Genomic DNA, 23611 nt, shown 5'->3' with positions numbered 1-23611 from the left:
AGCTGCATATATGACAATGTGGAGTCTTTAAATTTTATGTACTTACTGAGTTCAATAAAATAAATACCAGCTTTAAAGAACTAGAGGTTTTAGATACTGTTCTTTTTGAACATAAACTCGATTAAATTTGAGTGAGAATATTTTAAGATTTTGACACTTCAAAGGAAGTGGTAAGTCAGAACGCCTATTTGAAGGAACACTCTTAGTCAAAGCTTGTACTTGCTCCAGCTTTGTCTTTAAAAGCACACAGAATCACAGTGAAAAATAAATGAATACATGTAGTGTTTATAATGGTGTCTGGTACACACAACTGTTATCTCTTTGTGAGAACTAATAATATTCAGTATAACTTTTCTTTCCAAATATAATCTATGTTGCACACAGGGAGAGATTAAAAGCAATCCTGAAAACAAAAGCTATCAGAAAACTATACTGAAGCTTAAAAATATTTTCCTATTTTCTGATCTTGGGGGTTCATTAAGAGTTCTTATTTGAGAAATTTTTAAACAGCTGTAAAGTTTACTTTATATTCATGGAAGATCCTCCTGGCATTAGTTCTTAAAATACACAATTGAAATAAGAGTTGTCAAATACTACATTGTGTTTTTAATAGATTTCTACTATATTAAAGAAAAGTACATCCTCTCTGGTTTGTCTTCCCTCTTAATTCTAGCTACACACTGCTGCCCTCTGCAGCATTTTCCATTCTTGCAAGCTGACTGCCACTCTTAATCATCACAAACCCACCTTAGAGGAGGGCTTTCTTAAGGGTCCAGCTACAGACCCCAATCCTCCAGGGAACGTTCTTTCCTGGCATTCACATAGCCTCTTCGTGTCTCAGGCCTTTATCTTTTTTTTAAACTAGTTTTTTTTAATTGGAAAAAATATATACGTATGGTTAAAAGGATAAAAAGGATTATTAGTGAAAACATGTGGCTTCCACTCCAAATCTCTACATAGATTTGTGCATCCGTCCATAAATGGTATATATTATTACAAACATACACACAACACGCATTTCTTTTTAAACGTAAGTGGATGTATTCACACCACTGTTTATCATTCACGATTGTAACTTGGAGATTGTCCCCTTTCAGGCGGTATTAACCTATATAACTTAATTAAAACCAGTAAGTGCTAACAAAATAGGTTTTTCTTTTCTTTTTCACGGTACGCATGGCCTTTATTGTTTGCTACAGGAAGTGGAAGAGGCGGGGATGCGACAGCTCCGGCTCCTGGGGCGACTCCACAGATTGGGTCATCGCCCTCGAAAAGTCCAATTAATCTACTCTCGAATAGGTTCTGCCACAATCTAATCAGCTTTTTGTTGCCACTAAGACTTTTATTATTCTGTGAATCGGTGGTTCTCAAACTTGACCAGACATTGGTATCACCTACAAGCCTTGTTGAAACAGGTTGCTGAGGCCATCCTCAGAGTTTCTGACTCAAAGGTGTGAGGTGGGTGTTGAGAAACCGTATTTATAGTAAATTATTTTTGCAATAAATTACAAATTACTGTAAAAAACATAAATACCACGCAAGGCTGATGCTACCGGGACCACACTCAGAGAACCAACCGGTAGTATGAATGCTGTATTAAACCCCGTTCCTCCCACCACCCAGCACCCTGGGAACCTCAATAAGTGCCCAACGGGACCGAGCCCTGAAGTAACTACCCAACTGACCCCGACTCCGAGCCGGAACTAAGATAAAACGAACCTACATCCGGCGCCTGGCGCATACCAGTACGTCATTTCCTTCCTACGAAACCCCGCCCACTTTACTTCCCTAACGTGATTAAGGGCCGGCGGCCTAGAGGGAGGTGGGAATCACGTGAGTCGAGCGACGTCTTGCGAGGATTTTTAACCTCTCGCGAGACTTCACCCGCCTCCTCTATTCCTCCTTCCAGTGCCCGGCTTTAGTCCTCTCCCGCTCGCCGCTGAGCGAGATATTCTTTTCCAGACCAAGTCGCCTAGTTGTCGCCGCGGAACTTTTGCTTGCTGCTGCCGCTGTCGCAACCACCACTGGGCTGCTTTGCCGCGACCCCGTCCCGCCGGCACGCCCCCAGCCCCACACAAGGTAACAAACGCGATGAGGGAGAGAGTAAGGCCTCGCCGGGCTTCGGCCTCCCCCTAGTTGAAGCGGAGGCCTGAGGCCGAGGAGCGGGCCGCGCTGGAGAGGCCCGGGCGCCGGCCGGAGTGTCAGGAGCGCCGGCCTCCTCTTCCACCCAGAGTTGAGCCCTGAGCGGCCTCGGACGGGGTTGGGCTAGCCGCGGGAACCCAGCGGGTGGGGTTGGCATTTTAAGGACGCTCCGGGCCCTTCCGAGCCTGTTTGCGGGTGGGGCTCCGGCTCCGGGGGCCTCCGCTGGGTTCGTGTCTTCGGTTTCCCTGGAAGCTGTTTGAATTTCGAGGTCTGAAATGGTCGAGCAAGTTGTGGCGGACTTTGAGGTGTTGAGTGACCGAGGGGGAGCAGCCTGGCTTGCTCTAACCCTTTGGAGTCCTTCCAGGCTGTGGTTGGACGGGGATTGTAAAACAGACGGGTCCTCGGAAAACCCGTATGTTTGCTAATAAAGCGAGAAAGAATTCTCTCTTATCTTTCGGGAGAAGAATGAGCCAGATTTGGTGAAAGCCACGTTCCTTAGATTGCCTAAATAGGAGAGTATCAGTGCTGTTTCTTTCATTGCAGAAAATGCATCGTCAGTATTTAAGTGACTGGGTTTTTGCTCTGGATAAGAGTTTCTAAATGCATTCATACTAATTGAATAGCTCTTGTGGAGAGCTATTTGTGTAGTTAATCCAAAATCAGTTGGAATTGGTTTTGGAAGTATTTTTTAGTGCTTAAAAATCAGAAGCCTCAACACTTTCAACAGTTTAGTGCCCTTTTTTTTTTTTTTTTTGGTGACAATATAACAATCCTATTAATTGAGCCTAACACAGTGCCTTCCCTGTTACAGGACTTTAAAGAAAATTAGAAGTTCTTCTTTTTCCTCTTACCTCTTGCTTTCTGTTCCTATATGGAATTTGTCGGACATGTTTATAATCATCAGAATACTTGAAGTTTGTGTTTGGCTCACAGCTTTTTTCTGAATTGAAAGTAAAGTTAGTAGTGATAAATTACGCTGCAGCGAATTATAATAATGAGTTGGGAGCAAAATTGGTTAGGGTTGATTCAGGCAGACAGGGAAAATTATTTTTTATGGTTTGTTTTTTTTTGTTCCGTTTTCATGACCTTACTCTTTTTATTTTCTTCAGATGTCAGAGGATCTAGCAAAGCAACTGGCAAGCTACAAAGCTCAACTCCAGCAAGTTGAAGCTGCGCTGTCTGGAAATGGAGAAAACGAAGATTTGCTAAAATTAAAGAAAGATTTGCAAGTAAGTATGAGGGGACACTTACAGTTACATTGCTTGAAAAGAATATTTTTGTGTTTTACAAATGATCTATTGTTAAGAATCTGTGGGTATCCAGAACACCATTTGGAGGGAGTGTTTCACCCCTTGTGCGTACAAGTGTGTACGTACATAGGCATACATGGCTTCTAGGAGTAGGGTTGCTTCCTCAGTTTGTGTACATCAAAATGATTGAAGCATTGTTCTTTGTTAACGTCAACCTTGTATGCTCATATAATTTTAAAAAATAAGAGTTAACGTTAGAAGTCATTGTCAAACTTTCTAGAGAAAGAGGTACATACAATTTTACAAGGAATAGCACTTCTGTTTTTAAAGACCTGGAAAAGGAATTTTAGTTCAAAGGGTAACTAAAAGGAGGAAAATATAACCTGATTAAGATTCTTTTTAATGCCAAAAGATTCTTTGAAAATGAAATAGAGCACGCATGCCGGAGATCCTGTGTGTGTGTAACAGAGCTAGCTCTAGTGCCTTGTGTTGAAAACACATTATAAAAATACCTAAAGAGATGCTTGTTTTCTGCATAAATGTTATATAATGTTTGAACTTAAGGCTAGGTTTTACATCTAGTTTTTGACACTTGTTAGCAACTTAAAATTAAACCAAATCTATGTGAGAAGGAGATCTTAATTTGTTCTTTTTGTTGTGGAGGGGCAGTAAGTATGAAACCTGCTTTTTAAAACTTGCTCTGGGGTTTCGAGACAAACATAAAGCCATGATAGTAAATATCTGTTATTTCTCAGAACAATAGGTTGATTAATAAAAATACCATATATAATACTTGTAAATATGTATGAGTTTTCATCTTAACAAATTTGTGAACTTAAAATTCTGAACCTGAGTTTTTGGAAAGTTTTAAAAGATGATTAGATGGTCTATGTTCACTGATTCAAAACAAAACTTGAATCATCTTCATCCTATCTAAGTAATCCTTTCCCTCCCTTTATATCATCCTCTTGCCCATTAAAATTATTAAATTTTAGGGATATTAGAACTGCAAACAAATGAAACTTACGTGAAATGGGGTCCAGATTCAGGATTCTGAAAGCACTTACCTGGGCATAATTAAGATGAGTTAAATATTTTTGGGTTCAAATTCTGGATTTAGGATAGACTTTCATGAAGTTGCAATAGTATGTTATTTTTCTAAAAACACAGAAACCAGGGCCTCTCTTCAATACGTAGAAATCAGGCCAGTGGATTTCAAGGAGCCAGTCAATAAGAAAAAGATGTTTTGGGAGCAGTTTCTCCCACTCTCAGGCCAACTTTCTTCTTGCCTCAAGGAGAGAGCCTGGTATGCCCCCATCTCTCTGTCTCTCTCTATCTTTTTTTTTTTTAAATCCAACTTAAAAGCAGTGCTTTTTTCTTTGAAGAAAAAACGTCATGTGCTAGTGTTGTATATATTGCTTCCTGGGCAGTAGGAGGGAGGGGTATATGTGGAACTGGTGGAGGGGGGAGTTGGGAGTGAAGACTGAGAACGTTATTATGAGGTAATAATGTTACAGAGTAAATTGTCAGAGCCTGGGCAGAATTGTCTTATTAGGACATGATCCATAGTGGAAATACTATTGGGAGACAGACCATTGTAGTAGGCATTGTAGTAACCAGATAAATGGCTTACTTAGGGTTCAGTTAATAATGACCTGGGGGCCATTTTTCTGTAAAATGTCCTGTTCTCTGTAACCATTTTGAAAAGCATTGTCCAGTAGAAGTTTCTGTGGTGATGGAGATGTTCTGTATCTGCTGTGTAATATTATAGCCACTACCCACATGTGGCTGTCGAATATTTGGAATAAGACTAGGATGGCCGAAGAGCTGAATTTTTAATTTTATTTAAGTAGCCATATGTGGCTACCATATCAGATGGCACAGATTTAGAAGCATAAGTTCTAACACTTCAGTTAGAAATAATAGAGAATGTTTTTCCTGACCAGTCTTGACTTTGGATTCTTTTCCTCTTATTCTGTCATGGAAAAAAAAATCATTTTGGTTACTAGAAATAGGTCTGTTTTGAATTGAAAACTTCTCAAAGGTGGAAGGCATCATTTAGGATTACATAAAATTCTGGAAAGTTTTGTGCTGTCTGCTTCCATCTAGTAATTGTTATCTCCATTGACTACAGCTACAGCTTCTATTTTGTCATAGGGTTTTTGTTTTTGTTTTTGCGGTACGCGGGCCTCTCACTGTTGTGGCCTCTCCCGTTGCGGAGCACAGGCTCCGGACGCGCAGGCTCAGCGGCCATGGCTCACGGGCCCAGCCGCTCCGCGGCATGTGGGATCTTCCCGGACCAGGGCACGAACCTGCGTCCCCTGCATCGGCAGGCGGACTCTCAACCACTGCGCCACCAGGGAAGCCCAGGTTTTTTGTGTGTCTGTTTGTTTTTTTTTTAAATCCTTTTCCTTCTCTGCATTCTGGGATATACCTTGTGCCATTGATATTTAATCCTGCCTTTTCTATTTGCTGAAGAATCTGTTCAGACTGATGACTTGAGTTTGTGGCCTCCTTTATTTTCTTGTGTTCCTTTTATGGAATATCCTTAACTCTGGTTAAAAATTTGTTTGCCCTTTCATTTATGCAAAATGTTCTTTCTGCATTTTTTTCAGTGACCCTCATTTGCCAGTAAGGCTTCTATGTTTATTTCTTTATGTACTATCTTTCATATAAAGTTACTCAACAGGCAGCAGATTAATTTACTAAAGTCCTAATTGCCTTTCTTTTTTCACTTAAAAGAAGTGGGTTTAGTAAAATCCAGGCTAGCTAGTTGGCTAGCTCCCCAGGCAGTCTCTGATAATCACAAAAAATAGTCAGTTTATTAGGCTGTTTGCTGAATACACTGGTTCTAAAGGAGGCAGGGGTCAAGTCACTTGTCTCATATGTTACAGTGGCTCTGCATCCCCGAAACGCCTTCCTTCAGTAAGCAGAGTGCTTGAGTGCACCCCCTTTGACCTGCTGATATGTAGATCACAACATCTGATGCTTCCTGGGATTGCCGATTACTGTAACTGCTGCCCATCTGTCAATGAAGGAGCAGTTTCAGAACTCAGACTTGGGGGAGGAAAAGTAATTAATGGTATGTACCTTTAAGAACTCCCTCATACATAAAATAGTTTCTCTAATACTTTGGTCCATATACACATGTGAAGAAAAAAAAACCATTTAGAAGGGTCTTTATAGTTGTTGGGAGGGGTATGTAAAACACGGCAAAGTAAAAAGAGAACTAGAGATAAATGCTCCAGATTTTTTAAAGTGTCATTTCAGTGCAGGGCTCTGGAAATTATAACATGCACAGCTTTTCAGGACCCTTTTCTTTGGTGAAAATGTATTTCCTTATGAAAATATAGTGGGGAGATGTTTTATCCCAAGACACGTAGAGTTCTAAATCTTGAGACCTACAAACACAGACTTTATGTTTGTGCTTTAGTAGTTAAATGATCCCTAGTTAAATGGAATTATTTAATGATAGGGATTGTATGGGCTCTTGAGTCAGGCTTATTGGATTACATTCTTGGCCCTAAAAGTGGTTAATTAAAAACAAGACTGGATGATTTACTCTCCTTCTTTATGTAGTACATGATCTGTTTATTTGGAAGTTCTTTGCTTATTTGCAAAAGTTATTTGCAAAAGATTGTCTTATTAAAAAGTATTTGAATGGATATTTGGCACCTAATAAAACTTTCATTAAAGATGTTAATCTACTGAATTTTTAACTTAAATCTGAGTCTTCTAGTTTTTTCATTCATAAAATTTTTTAATTACTAAAACTGATCTTTCTCCAAGGGCTTTAATAATCCTTTTTTTTAAGGCTCAAATATAAGTTTTTAAGAAATAGCCAGGAAGATTTAAAATCTTTAGGAGAGAAGTAACATTAAACTTTCTTGTCTATTGAACCAGAGCTACTATTATAAAACCTCAGTGGGAACCAGAAGAAACTCAATACAGAGTGCAACTTTGCTAATTTTTCTCCCAGAACAAAATAATGTGATGTTTAAGATATTTTATTTGCAACAGCAGAGGAACAGGTATGCAAGTTCTTAAAATAAATCAGATAAGGTGATGCATAATATGAGTCTTCATCAGAGTAAAAATATAGCAGATTGGTAGCAGAATCTATCAATTTGTTCTATTTCTTAAGTTTTTTAACCAGCCCTACTAAACACCTTTAAAGTCAGTAAGTGTAAGCCTGAGTTAGAAAATATATTTGCCACACAGAAAGGTTTTGCCTACCTGTGTGTGTTACATTTATTTTATTTTTTTTCTTTTAAACGAAGCTGTGCTAATGTGCTTAACATTAAGGTATTGGGATATTTTAAATCTGACTTGGTAATTTGCTTACCCAAATGGGATAGGTTTTATAATAAATGAATAGAGACACTCCTGTTTTTAAAATATATCTACAGTACTTTGGTAGAAATATGTATGAGCAGGAACATTTTTATTACTAATAAGGCTGCTTCAAGTGTTTGGCGGTTTTTGAGGGGGAGCTCACCTGTTGGCAGGCAGTTAATACGACTGCCAAGCAGTGCCCTGTAAAAAGTGCAGTTGCGCGACGTACACCTGACAGTGATGTGAGAGAAAAGTGATCTTGAATCTAGGTCAGTGCCTTACAGTTGACTGTTTCTCATCTTTAGGGAGGTCTATTCAGCTAAAATAGGTGCTTAAAAATAATGTACAGTGTAAATTCAAGTCTACCCTATTTCTGTTAGTATTTGAGGTTAATTAAATTGAAAGGCAACTGCCTGGGTTTAAATCCCAGCACCAGTGTATAAAATACTGTATCTCAGTTTCTACATGGGGATAATCACAGTATCTACATCATAGTATTGTTATGAACTGCAAATAAATATGTGTAGAGTACTTAATGAGTGCTATGTGGTATGAGAGCTGTTATCAAAAACTGAAAGAACTTGCTTGTTGAAAGTAGTTGACAATGTGAATTATAAAAATAATGTTAATGGTTTTTGTTTTTTCTTTTTAGGAAGTTATAGAACTAACCAAAGACCTTCTGTCAACTCAACCTTCTGAAACGCTGGCAAGTTCAGACAATTTTGCTTCTACTCAGCCCACTCATTCATGGAAAGTAGGAGACAAGTGTATGGCAATCTGGAGTGAAGATGGACAGTAAGTGTAGAAAAAAACTGTAACTATAACATGAAATAGTAAAGTACAATGGTAAGGTGATTTTAATCAGCTTGAACTACCCTATTTTAATCTTTCTATAATAGCCAGTATGACTTATAGAACGAATTTGATTCTTGGGTGGTTACCATTAATACAGTTTAATTTTTAGCTTTAGGTTAAGTTTTAGGGCAGAAGAATGGCTTGGATCCTAGAGGAAATAAACATGAAAGTAGAGGAAAATGAATGGATATTAAAAAAAAAATAGTCTAAATTCTTTTTTCCTTGAATTGAAAATTGAGTAATGGTTGGTTATCTTAGACTTTTGTGAAGCACATATACTGAAATTATTCCTATAAGAAGTATCTTTTCTCAAAAGAGATTGACTAAAGCACATATAGTAGACATGTAAGAGACTTCCTTGGCAATATTTTGGTTAGGACTTCCTTTTTAAAAAGCAGATGGCTAACTCCAGCCACTATTATCTTTGCCAAAGGGACATTTGATTATAGGAGTTTCATTTTAGACACATTGAATAGTTGAATCACTGCAGTATAAGTCTTGTAGGCTGAGTGCTAAACCTTTACTCACCTGCTTACAGCCATGATATCTTTACAGGTGTTATGAAGCGGAGATTGAGGAGATAGATGAAGAAAACGGCACCGCTGCAATCACTTTTGCTGGCTATGGCAATGCTGAAGTGACTCCACTGTTGAACCTCAAGCCTGTAGAAGAAGGAAGGAAGGCAAAGGAGGACAGTGGCAACAAACCCATGTCAAAGTAAGTGACTTTGACTTAAGCATTTTAAATGTAATCTTCCCCATTTGGGTACTTGAGATGTCTGCAGAATCTATACAGGCTAGACTAGAGTAAGAAACTTGTAATACTGTTTACCATTATTTTGAAGATTAGCAGTGTATGGTCAACATTGTCTTTATATGTATGCCTAGGTAAAGTGAAGACATTTTGGTTCCCACTTAGGCATTTAATGAATAATTATTAAGAGGATTCTATATATTGATACTTCTCACTAAACCAGGTTCTGGGTTCCATCACAGCAAAGAAGACCAAATTAGGCCTTGTCCTGAGTTTATAGTCTAAAGAACAAACACATAATTAAAGAAGAACTTTAATAATAAAGTGTAGAAGTAATGGAGGGAACATAATGGGTGCTTTTAGGGAACAAAGAAAAGGTACCTAAACTGCATTTTAGTCATCAGGGCAAATTTCTTTGAGGAAATGATGTGTAAACTGAGATTTGAAAAGAAGAGGTGTTAGCCAGTTAATGAACTAGAAGGTATGATCTTGGGCAAGCTGCTTAACTTCTGTTTCCTCATCTGTGAAACAGGGACAATAGTATATGCGTTATGGGGTTGTAAGGATTAAATGACAGCATGAGTAAAACATGTAGCACAGTTCTTGACATGTAGTAAGATCTCACTCAGTAAATGTTTACATTTAAAGAAGAAAACCAGGGGCTTCCCTGGTGGCGCAGTGGTTGAGGGTCTGCCTGCCGATGCAGGGGACATGGGTTCGTGCCCCGGTTAGGGAAGATCCCACATGCCGCGGAGCGGGCTCGCTGAGCCTATGCGCTGCAATGGGAGAGGCCACAGCAGTGAGAGGCCCACGTACTGCAAAAAAAAAAAGAAGAAAACCAGGTGGGAACATAGAGGTAACAGAAAGAAATTCCTTTGGTAAAAACTTGGGGCTCGAGGGTGGGTGGTTTGACAAGAGAAGAGATTAGAGAGTCAGAGGCCAGATCATAAAAAGCTTGAAAGCCACGGATGCATTTCAAGTAGAGAGGATCTGATGTGTTCAGATTGGAGCTTTCGAATGATTACTGGCAGCAGAGAGAAGGCAGCTACTGCTGTCATCCAGGTGTAAGATGATCGTGGACCTGAGCCCAGGGAGTAGCAGTTAAGGATGGACCCGTGTATAGTTTGAGAGGTGTTTAAGAGATAGAATGAACAATTTTCAGTTCTGCATATTTGCCACAATTGGCTATCTTTTGGATTTGTTAGGAGTTTTCAAAACTTAAGTTGCTACATAAATATATTTGAATTTGGGAAAATTGTATCATCTATTAAAATAAATTTGGTTTAAGCATCCCAATAAGAAAGATTGTAGAATAACATGACATTTCTATTTCTAGTCTTTGATATTTATTTAAAAACCACACTTCATAGTAGTGATTTTATGATACAGAGGAGTCTAGATCATATAGCCTTGTTTTTAAAGACCTCTTTCTTCGTCCTTCTTTTGGTGAGAAGTCAGTGTTAACAGACTGAGCAGAAATTGAGAGGGCTTTAGGCTCTGATTGGAAAACCCTAGTTGTTTTTGTTGTAAGAATTGTTAGCTATGATTTCCCTTTGTACTGCTGTGCTCTTCCAATCTACATGAAATAGTTTTATCTGCATTGAATCTCTTCATACAGTTTTTCCAAATGTGCAGCATATCACACTTGCTAACTGCCCATTTAACAATTGATACAGGTTTAGATAGCTTTTAATGTTGAAACTCCTCCTATTCCGAAAACACAACTGGCAAAAGCCATGTAAATGGCAAATTAAAAGTCACAGTTGCAATGTTTGATTAAATGGGTAATAGATTACTACACTTGCGTTCAAAAGCTTCCAAGGATACTGTATATTTCAAATAACATTTATTTCTTAGTAGTCCTGAGTGATCGGCATCGATGTTAGCTTTTATTTGTGGGGTGAAGAATGTGTAAGTTCATTAGGTTTTGGGGTTTTTTTTGGGGGGGGCAGTGGTTGCACTGCTAAATATCTCTAAGGAAGTCATCTTCTAAATTTTAAGAGTTGACATTTACCTGTTCTGTCCACACAGAAAAGAAATGATTGCCCAGCAGCGTGAATATAAAAAGAAGAAAGCTTTGAAAAAAGCACAGAGAATAAAAGAACTTGAACAAGAAAGAGAGGACCAGAAGGTGAAATGGCAGCAGTTCAACAACAGAGCCTATTCTAAAAACAAAAAAGGCCAGGTTAGTAAATCCTTTCATCATACTTTGTAAATTTGCAAAGTGCAACTGTCTTTAAAATAAAGCGAGCACAAAATAACTTTAAAATGAAAAAGGAGGTTCATAGATTTAACGAAATAGTAACTGGATCTTGAATTCAGAATCCTTTAATCTTTATTTTTGACTTACTGAAAAATATCTCCATTAGCCACTGTCTCTGCAGTGGAAGCACTATGAATGAGTTTATGCCAGGAATTACAAAAGATATAGGTTATTTCCTTTTATTTTATTTTAATTTTTTTTAAATTAATTTATTTAATTTATTTATTTTTGGATGTGTTGGTTCTTCATCGCTGCACACGGGCTTTCTCTAGTTGCAGTGAATGGGGGCAGGCTTCTCGCTGCAGTGAATGGGGGCAGGCTTCTCACTGCAGTGGCTTCTCTTGTTGCAGAGCACGGGCTCTAGGCGCGCGAGCTTCAGTAGTTGTGGCACGTGGGCTCAGTAGTTGTGGCTTGCAGGCTCTAGAGCGTGGGCTCAGTAGTTGTGGTGCATGGGCTTAGTTGCTTCGCGGCATGTAGGATCCTCCCGGACCAGGGCATGAACCTGTGTCCCCTGCATTGGCAGGCGGATTCCCAGCCACTGCCCCACCAGGGAAATCCCTGGCAGGGAAATTTCCGTTTATAAACTAAAATTTGAAAAATTATTTGTTATCTTACATACTGCTTAGAGTGTATTGAACCCTACCTGATTTGTTAACATGCCTTATGTTGGGTGTCACTAGTGGGTTTTATGAGCACTCAGGTTCCCTTGAGGTACTTTTCCTTATAGGTGTATTTTGGAATTTTATTTTTTTCCAAAACTAATCAAGAATTGTTTGTTTCATTTCTCCTAGGTAAAGAGGAGTATTTTTGCTTCACCTGAGAGTGTAACTGGCAAAGTTGGAGTAGGAACTTGTGGAATTGCTGATAAACCTATGACACAGTATCAAGATACCTCTAAATACAATGTTAGGCATTTGATGCCTCAATAATCAGAAAAACTGTTGGATTTCATCTCTGCAGGGCTTTACATTTACCTTTTTATCCTTATATTTTTCTAAAGGTAAATTATTTGTTAGACAAGTAAGGAAGATACCATTGTCGTCATTGTTTGACTTCAGTAGAATGAAACTTGAAGAAATTGTATTTGATAACTGCTATTCATTTAAACTTTTTTCATTACTACTACCAGTTTCCTCAAAGTTTGTTGGGTAAAGCAACTTTTCTAGATAGATGCTGAGTAAATACAGCACTTAGATTAATTATTGATCTTCCTAGTATCAGGCCCCCACTTAATGGATGGCATATACGTTTTGTAAGGTTCTAACTGGGAAGTTTCAGATGCTTTGAACTTGCCACATATTCTAGCAATTCACTGGAACATCAAGGCAAAATACCAACCTGCTAAAGAGAACTTCTCATTTTTTTTTTTGTCTTCAGCTTAAACCTAGCTGTTGCCCAGTTAACCTAAAGGTAGGTTAATTTGTAAATGGCAGAGTTTTTTTTGAGGTTTTTCTCAACTCGTTTCCTAAGCCTATTAGGCCATCTCTAAAATTGATCCAGCTCTGTATTCTTTTCATTGAATTTTAGTTTTATGTAAGAAACCATGTTTAGGACCAGCTACCTTTTCTAATGTTTTTTTTTTGTTTTTTGTACGTTTGCTTTCCTCCTGTGTTGATTTTCACTTATGGTAGTGGTACCATTTTTTGGATGTGTAATGTTTATATGAGAAAACAAAAAGCTGATGTATAGCCCTGTATACAATGTAGATACTATTTTTGTAAAAAACCGAGGCTAAATTAATGAACAAGAGTACCGAATGTTTCATCGTTAAAAATTTACTGTATTTCTTGTGCATTAATCTGACCATAATTTCCCTGTATAATGTTCACGTAGCTGAGTTTGTAATTTTTGTTAACTAGATCAAGTTGTCAGCATTTGTTGGTAAGTGAGCATCACAATTATCCTGAGTTGAGTTTAAGCCAAATGTATGCGTAGAAAAGGGTCTTCCTATTAATGGAAGATGGTGATTTTTAAGATGTGTGTTAATTTCAGTTTTTGTATGTTTAACTTTTATTAAATAAAGTGTTTTTAAAATCTCCAGGGTGTGTTAACAGAAACGTGAAGTTAGCTGCTAGCATTGATATAATGATTAAGCATACATCATTTCCACAGGAAAGAATATTGAGTGTGTAATAAATGTTTCGGTAAATCCTTATGTGCGCCTTATATTGGACATAAGAAATTGGAAAGGACAGACTAGTTTTATTTTAAGGGTTGTGCTTGCATAGGGGTGTTTGTAAATTTTTGGTAGAAGGGGAAAATAAAAATTTTTATTTCATTAAGAAAAAAAATTTTTTATTTCATGATTTTAAGTTTTTTGGTAAATTGAAGCTTTTTAAAAAATGTTTTTGGCCACGCAGCACGGCATGTGGGATCTTAGTTCCTGGACCAGGGATCAAACCCGTCCCGCCTGCAGTGGAAGCTCAGAGTCTTAACCACTGGACCGCCAGGGAAGTCTGGTAAATTGAAACTTTCAGGAGGACAGTGATGAGAGAGAATTCCTCGTGTCTCCATCTCCCTCCCAACTCAGGAGATCACTGTTGTTTTGTTTTTTTGTTTCTCTTCCTGTAATTTACGGCCAAAGGGTAGAGCACATAGGACAGAATGAAAGGTGAAGTAGTTTTTCAATACAAGGCACAAATTACAGTAGAAAAGGAGCTACTTAGCCCGAAAAACTTTAAATATACTAATGTTCTTGTTACCAGTATAACAAACTTTAAATCAGTGGTATCCTTAAAGGATTGCAAGGGAACCCTAGTAATTAAAAAGCACTGGAAGGAAATTTGGTATAACTCTGTGGCCATACAAAGTGGTTTTTGGTGAGATTATCTTGGTATGTTTGCTGGAGTAATAGTTCACCTGGTGTTTGTGTAGGCAAGACTTGTGTTGAGACTCGTGCCTCCTTTGACTCTATGGGCCTTCCTTTCTGCACATTAATTTTCCTGGAGGGCTTTGCAGTAGGAGAGAGAAGGGGAAAAAAAAAAGTGACCGTGTTGTAGAAAACATTTTTTAACAAATAGGCATATAGCATGAAGTCAAGAGCCTGTGTGTCGAAGACCTAGATGTGGTCCTTTGTAAAGTCCTGTTGTCAGGATGATGATAGTGTCTCTGGACTAAACTTAAAAATTAGGAATCCTGGGGGGACCTGTCTCATAGTGGATGCTGAAGTTGAGAAAATCTTAATGAGGAGCATGATACCAATGGTATTTTACAAATGCAGGTGGTTAAGCTCTCAATATTCTAAAATCAAATATGATGCTTGGTCTATGAAGGTTTGTTATAAAATTTAATGTAGAGGTTACCCTCTTGTCAAGAAAGGAGACATGAAGCTCTGAAATGGACAGACTGAACCATACTTGATGGCCCCCACGTGGCTGTGGTTGCATTTGTCTTTTCTCAAAACTTGACATTTGACTTTGTTATTGGCTCTTTCAAGGAAAGTACAGTCCTAACACCCCCAAAACAATTTAAAATTTTAATATTAATCACAGATAACAGTGTTTTAATTAACATGTAGAAAAGTCATATTGGAAGAGCAAGGACTCTGGAGCCAGACTGCTGTGTTTGAATCCTGGCTCCCTCATTTATTATTTGTATGCATAATTCTCTGCCTCAGTTTTCTCAGCTGTAGAATTAAATTAATACGTTTCATTAGGTTGTAAGGATGAGTGAGTTAATATGTGTGAAGTGTTTAGTAGAGTACCTGGTATGTTGTAAGCACTATAGATAGAAGTGTTTGCTACTACTGTGCAGAGCTAATGATGACTATCTGATCTTTTTTCCTTAACTTGAATAACAATTCACATTATAATGGAAATAATACTATTGCTTATAAATGTGTTACTGAAATGTTACCAAATTACCAAAGTTCTAAGACATTAAGTAATCCTGGTAGAGGTTTAAATTTTTGTATTTAGGGTTTGTTTCTTAGTGGGAAGGGGGTTACACTCCTAATAAAATCACTTTTTTTTTTTAATTTAATTTTTATTTTTGGCTGCGTTGGGTCTTGGTTGCTGCGTAGGGGCTACTCTTCGTTGTGGTGCACGGGCTTATTGCGGTGGCTTCTCTTGTGGAGCATGGCCTCTAGGCGCGTGGGCTTCAGTAGTTGTGGCACATGGGCTCAGTAGTTGTGGCTCGCGGGCTCTAGAGCGCAGGCTCGGTAGTTGTGGTGCATGGGCTTAGCTGCTCCGCGGCACGTGGGATCTGCCCGGACCAGGGATCGAACCCGTGTCCCCTGCACTGGCAGGTGGATTCTCAACCACTGTGCCACCAGGGAAGCCCCACTCGTAATTCTTGATTAAGATTAATGAGGGATTCTTGGATCTGGGTCCTACCCCAGGCCTATCCAGGCCAAGGTATATCTTGTTTTTTTGACAGACACCACACAGGTGATTCTGATGTGCATCCCTGGCTGAGCACCATGTTTTAGGTTAAATGTGAAAACGGTTGGATTTTTGAAATGAAGGCAAAAATTTATAAGTGGCAATTTTCTGAGCCCAATTATGAAGACTTAGGCATCAAACCAAAGTGAAAATGCATCCATTTAACGTAACAACTCATTTTTTTAAATACTTGTTTTTTCACAACAAAGGATGTGCATGTGCATGCACGTGTGTTTCCATTACAATGCAGTTTTAATGCTCTGTATGCCTTTAAAATAGCAAGGGAAAACCATGAAGTGACAAAGGAAACTCAGTTTTGTAAGTTGTGTGGTGTCTGTAGATTGTGATTATATAAGGTGAAAAATACCACTTGCAAATTAAGCGAAGTATTAGAGTTTTGATTTGGCTTTTTGCCTCAACTGGGTATTAACTGAGATATAAAAGAAGGAAGAAAATGTATTAAACCCAACAAGGTTTTGTATTTGTTAAAATATTTAGAGAGTTCAATAAACATGTGCTGAATTGTATTAAGTATTTGTATTAAACTATGAAACAACCAGTTAGTATAAATGGTAATTTACAAGTTCAACAGTAAACGTAAACATTCTTTGTATCTAGGATTTTTGAGTTGCAAGTTAAACTGAATTTTTACTGCAGTGGAGAGGAAAAGCATAGCAGGTAAAATAACAGGTAATGCCATAGTTTAAACAAAACCAAAGCTATTGATTCCCCTTATACTATGATTTTTTTAAAAAAGCGTACCTGTATAGATGGGTATAGACGTATTCTTAAGAAACATCTCAAGAGGTTCAGAAACCCGTAATATTGACATTCTAAGAATTTGTTTTGGCCTAGCCAAAAGTAGTAAAACAAACAAACAAAAACAGATGAAGGTGTTATTCTGTGAGGGTCCTCGCTTGCCTTTTCTGCCATTCAGCTTAAGTATGTAAAGGTTCTTTTGTGGCCTTGAGTGGCGAAAAGCAGATCTGAGAATAATGCTGGGCTTGGGTTAGCTGACAGCTGAACTAACTAAAAATATCAAATTATGGCTACTTGTCATCTTTTAGTTCCCAGAAATAAAAACTGGCAACTTACTTCCACCAAGCACCTTACCAGTTCATTTTTACAAAACCAATATGGACTTGTTACTGGAATTATTAAAATTGTAACTTGTTTCCCCAGTTAGTTTTTTTTAAGAGCACAGCTAAAGAAGCTATGGTTGTTCTCATTGGGAGAAAAGGTTTGTTTTTTGTGTGAAGAGCTACTTCACACAAAAATCATGGTTATTATTTTGCTGGCTCATGATTTTCCTTTTTTGGTGAAACTGATGTGCTTTTGTTTTTTCTCCTTTCAAGCCCTGTACTCACTTTAGCAAGATGCAGTGAATTTCTGACCAGAAAAACAAAGAATTCAGGCTTGGAGGAAACACTTGACTCTACATCCTGGGAAAACTAGAGTTGAAGCCTGAGATCCGTAGCGAGGCTAGTCTTTAATAGATGGTAATTGTCCCAATTGTTAATTGCTCAGAAGTATGCAGGAAGGAGGAGTAAGTATCCCTTTGGTTCTTTTGCTCAGAATTTTTCCCTCCAAAAGCCCTGTCAGGTTTAGTTGACCTAGCTTTCAGAGTGAGTGTGATGAAGCTGCTAATTTAGAAACAACTGACTTCTTAAATTTTTATTTCTTACATACATTTTAGAGATATTTTATGGCTTTTATGTTTTTACAATGCTATTCTGTACCCTGGTGTGAAAATCTAAAATATCCCAGTTATTGTCCTACTAGTAAAGAGTAAAAGCATTTTTCCATAGCTAAGAGCTTGAAAAAATAGAAAATATTCCAAAATTATAGGAAGTTGGCAGTACTTTATAAGAGCTTCATTTAAGCCATTTCCCCTAATAATTACTATATAGAAAGGTAAAACAAACAACTGAAGCTGTCAGCCAGTACATCTATTTTGAACTACGCTTATTATTTCCAAGAATCAGATGTATTCCAAAAGAAAACTAGTTTCCTGTTGGATCTGGTACCTAGGCCAATAAGATTTTTCTTCATGGTGAGGCCAGCACTAAAATATTAACTAGGACACTCAATTTATTATGCAATGGTTACTATCAGTGTATAACATACTCAAGCTCAGGCCCTTTCCTTTTTTTAGGAAGACCAGGTAATCACTAAAACCAATGATACATAAATCTTATAAAGGCTTTATTTAAAAATTTCTATAGGATGTCAAAATTTACTTCTTACAATGTATAACCTGCCACAGAATTTTGTGAAAATGAACCATTTTATTAATAGTTTTATTCTGCAAGACCCAGAGTCAGAATAACTAAAATTCAAGATTAAGGATGAAGAGATTAGAAGGCTGCATTCATCGGAGGAAGGAGAGAAGTATAACACCTGTTAATTTCCTTCTGGCACTACATGCTCCTGGGCTGTGGTGGTGGCATGGATCCACATGTGTCCGCTTTTGTAAGTCTTTTTTTTTTCTTTTTTTATTCAAACAGAAAGTCAAAAATTATTATCATCCTCATCAGTTCACTCAGTCTATATATATCAGTTTTAATCCTTAACAGTCTTTCAAAATAGAGGTAGTATTTCTATCAACTTTCCAGGAGGAAACAAGTCTCCATGAAGAAATTTAGTATGTTGCCCAGGGTCCTTAGCGAATGTTAGAACTGCTATTTAAATGTAATCAAAATGCTTGTTCTTCCCCTATTATGCTCTTTTTGGAAGGGAGTGTGGAATTTTTGAGGTGGAAGGACAATAAAAGAAAAAGGGCAGCTAGTTGCTTCTTCAAGTGGAAGAAAACAAACCCTCAAAAAAACCCTTCCCCGAAAGGGTAGACCATTTCCTTGTGAGAAATGACCGGGGATGCAGTGTGGCTTTAGGTTAGAAGCCTTGCCTGAACAATCCTCATTGCCTTTTAAAATCGCTTCATAATGCTAAAAACTGTCATTGTTACGGCCCTAGAAAAGGCATTTCTGCTGGAGTTTCTCATACCTATTCTAATCAGAAACTAGAGTCGCAATGACTTCATCACAATCTTCTTTGGTAATAATATGCACCGAAATAGGATTTACCTGTACCTATTAATTTATCACTCAGACATTTTACATAGGGGGCAGTGTTAACTCAGGTTAGTAAGGACTAAATGGGAACTTCCAGATTGGTTTTCAATTTGAATAATAGTAGAGTCAAAGGGATTCCCTAAAAAGTTATTTGGAGAACAGATAATTAGAATGACAAATGGCTTTGTGTCCTACCTGAAGAAATTAAGATTATTGGGTACATTAAACCATCTGCAGTTAGGTTATGTGGAATTATCAGTCAAGAAGGCACCTGTTGTAAATTACTGAACAGGAAATGGCAATGATTAAACTGCCATTAATTCAGACCACTGAAGTGGTATAAACATAGACATTTAAGGAGATAGTTGCCTCAAGATATGCTCATTCATATTTTTTCCTTCATAGAGAAGGGCGGTACAAAAAGCACTCGTGTGTTCTTCATTCACAATTTTTATTTCTTGCAGTTAACTTTTTGTATCTTCAAAGTCCATTTGTCTTTAAAAAAAATTAATACTTATTCATCATACAATCCATCCCCCTCCCCCAAGGAAAACAAATTCAGGGAAGGAGTAATTTAGGGGGCAGTTGAAATAGGTACTATAGGTTCGTGACAAAGGCTTCCCAGCCCACCATCCTGTATATATACAACAAAATTGCAGCACCTCAAGTTCACCTAAATGAAGTCCCAAATTCCAGCCCTCGGCAAGTGATGCAAGTGAATGCCATGGGAATTACAAAATGGAAGCTCTGTCACTGGCTTCCATTTATTTTCCATGGTAGTTAGCAGAGTCTTCAAACTGTCTCCTTTGGGAAAGTCAAAAATAAGCAAACATATAGAGCAACATTTTGACCTGGCCAGGAGTAATTATAAATGAAACCAGAAATAATTTACCTGGGCCACAGAAATGAATTTCTTTTATCATGTTTTTCATTAAGTCCCCAGCACCTGAAGTAGCAAGTTCTAATAATGGGCTTCTAAAGGCATGCAGTTTTTCACACATCTACTTCAAAGAACTTCTTCCACTCAAACATACCACAGTCAAGGACAAAATATTTTTGGAGGCACGGGAAGAGCACAAGAACAAGTAAGTATATGATGAGGCCTTGTGTATGACCAAGATGGTTCACTTCATATATAGAAGCAGTGAGAGCTGTTAAAAGTGCTACTTACAAAGGATGGTCTAACATTACACACACAACTGCACTGCTAAATATGGTTGTCTTTATTTTCTTTTTCCTTGCCCAGCCCTATCTAAACAAAATAAAACTACAGGACTGAAATTAACCCATTAAAATCAGCAATAAGTTATGAAAATCATAAAGCTTTTTTTTTTCTTTTTTAAGTAATTAAGGGTAGTTAAATTATTTAAAGTATACAAAGTCCAAAGAGCCAGGGTAAGGTCTCCAAGGCTTCCTGGGGTAAGGGAGAGGGCCAGGGGAGAACCTGGGAGTTTGAAAGACAAAAAGGGAACACGTGACATCAAAGTGCAGGCTAGAATTTCACTTAAAATAACATTTCTGAAAATATTGACAAGAGCAACAATAGCACCTGCACAATGGGATTGTGAGGGAGAGAGACTGCCTGTAGGAAAACAGAAGCAAATCTTTACATTAAAATGAGACAAGTGCCGAACTTAACTATGTTAACTATGATAGTATGTCTACTATAGATATCAGATGGTTAAAAGATGGTAAAAGGTAATGATTCTAAAAGAAAACAAAAACAGCATTGACCTTTTTTCTACTTAGCCCAGACCTCATTCATTTTGTGCACTATAAAGAGTGAGGTGTGAGGTGTTTGTTTTATCATTATCAAATGCTGCATCAAAATAGATGATTTTTTCCCATGTGTTTTTCACTATAAAAGACGTCTATGTTTTTTATGGACAAGCTTTAAAAAGATGTCATTTTGGTTTTCAACACATACAAACAGTTATCAAAATCTGAAATAAAAATGCTGCCATGGCTCAGACCTTGGCCTGCTAATCTGTGTGCACAACTCTTCTGGCCACGCAGACACAGAGGCACATGGAGCTTTTTCCTTCTGGCCCCTCTATCCGAACTCAGGCCCTGTGTGGTAGAGGGTGTCATGCACACAGACCCAAGGGCCTAAGGGCAGCTGACTGTAGAGCTGGCGGTTGGGTGCCCTAGTGCTAACAATGCTGGATAAGGTTAGCTTGCTTAGCATGGAATCCAACAGAAAGCTGAGCTGCATGATGATCCCTTTCAAAAGGCTTCATGGGAGTCTCTCCTTTTGCAGAGCATGAAATGAGCTTTTTTTTTTTTTTAAAGAACTGATCATCCACAGGCTTCATGAGAAGCTGTCCCAGGCTTGAGTTTTAATAGTTCTTTAGCTATCCAAGATTAATGCCTGATTATCTTGTCTTGTCATTACTATAGGTTTGATTTTTGTTTTTAGGACCAAAAAAGCTCAGTAAGTGTTCATAATCCCATCCTTAAATGTGTCTACTCAATCAATGTAGTATGAGCAAACTTGAAAAGAAAAAGAGGATGGAATCTCCAATGTCCTCTTTCAAGTCAACTAAATCAAATCGAGAAAATTTCACACGTTTTCTGCTGCCATTAGAAACTGATTTTCAGATATGAATATTAGAATATTTGTTCTGCTGAGGGAGCCTCTGCTCCACTTTTTGCTAAGTATTTGCTTAAACAGAGGTCTCTTGACCCTTCCATTCAAGTATAGTTTTGTTTAGCTTTAAAGAGGAGACTGCATCATGAACCCAATTTAAGAGATTGTTTGGATTGAACTGGCCCAGTGAATATTTTGCCCTGCACTGTTATGTCATGCTGGGTTCTAGGAAGTGAAGGAAAGTTTGACACTGGCACTGGAGTAACCCTCGTCACTCCCAATACTCTGCAGGCTGCTGTGGTCATCAATGTCACTGATGCTGGTGGTACTGATATTGTCCACTTCTCCATGGGAGAACTCTGTGCTTTCAACATCCACTTCAATCTCCTCTGCCAAAGGGAAAAAAGGAAGAATGTTAGTAATCTAGTATACGTGTGCCTTCAAGAACAGGGGGGCATGAGGAAAAGAAACTACTTTTTGTAGTATAAACTGTTATACAAACTATTATCAGTGATCTCTGAAGAACAGAAGGACCCAAAGATTAAGAGACACAGGGATATATTTTACAAGGGAAATGTCTGGTATACAGTGGTGGTCTCAATTTAAGCAGCAAGTTTACTAAAGCCTTTGACACCAGTCTGTCTAGACCTTCCACCAAAAGCACTTGACCTATTTGGGAATTAGTGCTTAATATTAAAAGATCCCAACCCCAAGTGGTTTAACAACATTTGTTTTGCATTAAACTAGAAACTAATTCTCAGTGATCTTTATTAAGCAGAGTTGCCTTAAAGGGGGAAAAAAGCATAAACTGAATACAGGTGAACTAGAAAAATGTATCCATCCGGGCCTTTGGTGGTATTATTTTACAGATAGTTCTAGGTATTATTTTACAGATAGACTTCTAGGATTCATCATAAAGATCTCTGACTATTCAGTAACCAAAATTAGCCAGTCATTATAAAGTGGACTCTGAGAGATTTGTCTTCAATTAAATTCTCTTGCATCAAATATAGCTTGAAATGAGGGCATGAGTCTTAAAAGTCTCTGGATTATAGTGAGATCTATAGTAAAGATTACAGTAAAGGCATTTTATTTAATACTGGTGGTATTTAACTTTACTTCAAAAGCCAAACATGATTTAAAAAAAATCTAAATACATATATGACCCAGCTATGTATAGATATTTTAATTGTTAAATACTACATATACAATCACCAATAATATATAAAAAGCAATACACATTTTTTTTTTTAAAGGCAGTTGAAAGACCACTTCCTCCCATAACAGACAGGATGAACTCAATATTCTTCAATTCTCTTAAAACAAACTCAAAGCCTGATGTTTCACATTTGGCACTGATTTCAGCTATTCACACTGATCACACAATCACTTTAGGAAACACAGATTCTAGCTGAGCGCAAGAAGACAGAGTAAGTTATTTTAAAGAGCATAATTTTCAAAAGGGCTTGTTGCTTCTAAAAGTTTCAGCAATCTTTTTTTTTGTTTTTTTGGTTTTTTTTTTTTGCGGTACGCAGGCCTCTCACTGTTGTGGCCGCTCCGGACGCGCAGGCTCTGCGGCCATGGCTCACGGGCCCAGCCGCTCCGCAGCAAGTGGGATCTTCCCGGACCAGGGCACGAACCTGTGTCCTCTGCATCGGCAGGCGGACTCTCAACCACTGCGCCACCAGGGAAGCCCTAGTAATCTGTTTTTACAATGCAGGCAGTTGTCCAAACAGGCTGTACAAATAATCCTATGAATTCATAACTATTTGTTTCATATCCATAATGCTTCACAGGCTATTTAGTGTTTCCCAGTATCACAGAACACTCATCCAACCTACATTTGGGAAACAAAATCAAGACACCCTATCCAACAGAGCATGCTGAACTCAAAACAAAATAAAATGAGAGACTGTTCTGGCCAAATGGACTAGAGATGTTACTAAAAAAGTTCCTGTAACTCTGGGAAA

At 38.0% G+C, this 23611-nt stretch overlaps 2 protein-coding genes across 5 annotated transcripts in view; one reads left to right on the top strand and one right to left on the bottom strand.

Annotated features, from left to right (window-relative positions):
• The first annotated feature begins 1901 nt into the window (after positions 1-1901).
• Positions 1902-13636, top strand: SMNDC1 (survival motor neuron domain containing 1). 2 transcript variants are annotated; one of them, XM_082673715.1, is made up of 6 exons: positions 1902-2079; positions 3252-3371; positions 8380-8522; positions 9138-9299; positions 11367-11520; positions 12390-13636. In XM_082673715.1, the coding sequence occupies exons 2-6, from the start codon at positions 3252-3254 to the stop codon at positions 12525-12527; spliced, it is 717 nt and encodes a 238-aa protein (XP_082529841.1). In that variant the 5' UTR covers positions 1902-2079; the 3' UTR covers positions 12528-13636. The 2 variants fall into 2 exon arrangements, with proteins under 2 accessions (XP_082529841.1, XP_082529842.1); XM_082673716.1 differs by lacking the exons at positions 1902-2079; positions 3252-3371 and adding an exon at positions 6367-6474.
• A 4574-nt stretch (positions 13637-18210) lies between these two features.
• Positions 18211-23611, bottom strand: part of MXI1 (MAX interactor 1, dimerization protein) — a gene marked incomplete at its 5' end in the record, with an annotated part of 99781 nt that continues 94380 nt past the window's right edge. For all 3 annotated transcript variants that reach the window (XM_082673572.1, XM_082673574.1, XM_082673573.1), the window contains one exon: positions 18211-22030. In XM_082673572.1, the coding sequence (XP_082529698.1) occupies positions 21867-22030 (164 nt within the window). In that variant the 3' untranslated portion in view covers positions 18211-21866. The remainder of the gene's footprint in view (positions 22031-23611) is intronic.

This window comes from Grampus griseus (genome assembly GCF_964374135.1).
Source record: "Grampus griseus genome assembly, chromosome: 16".
NCBI lineage: Eukaryota > Metazoa > Chordata > Mammalia > Artiodactyla > Delphinidae > Grampus > Grampus griseus.
This window is presented reverse-complemented; position numbering and strand designations above follow the sequence as displayed.

What these genes read in the sequence shown, in the direction of transcription:
- SMNDC1 (XM_082673715.1), top strand. Translation starts at nt 3,252, where the DNA reads ATGTCAGAGGATCTAGCAAAGCAACTGGCAAGCTACAAAGCTCAACTC. An exon ending in ATCTGGAGTGAAGATGGACA is followed by an intron (nt 8,523 to 9,137) that starts GTAAGTGTAGAA and finishes ATATCTTTACAG; the next exon opens with GTGTTATGAAGCGGAGATTG. An exon ending in CTAAAAACAAAAAAGGCCAG is followed by an intron (nt 11,521 to 12,389) that starts GTTAGTAAATCC and finishes CATTTCTCCTAG; the next exon opens with GTAAAGAGGAGTATTTTTGC.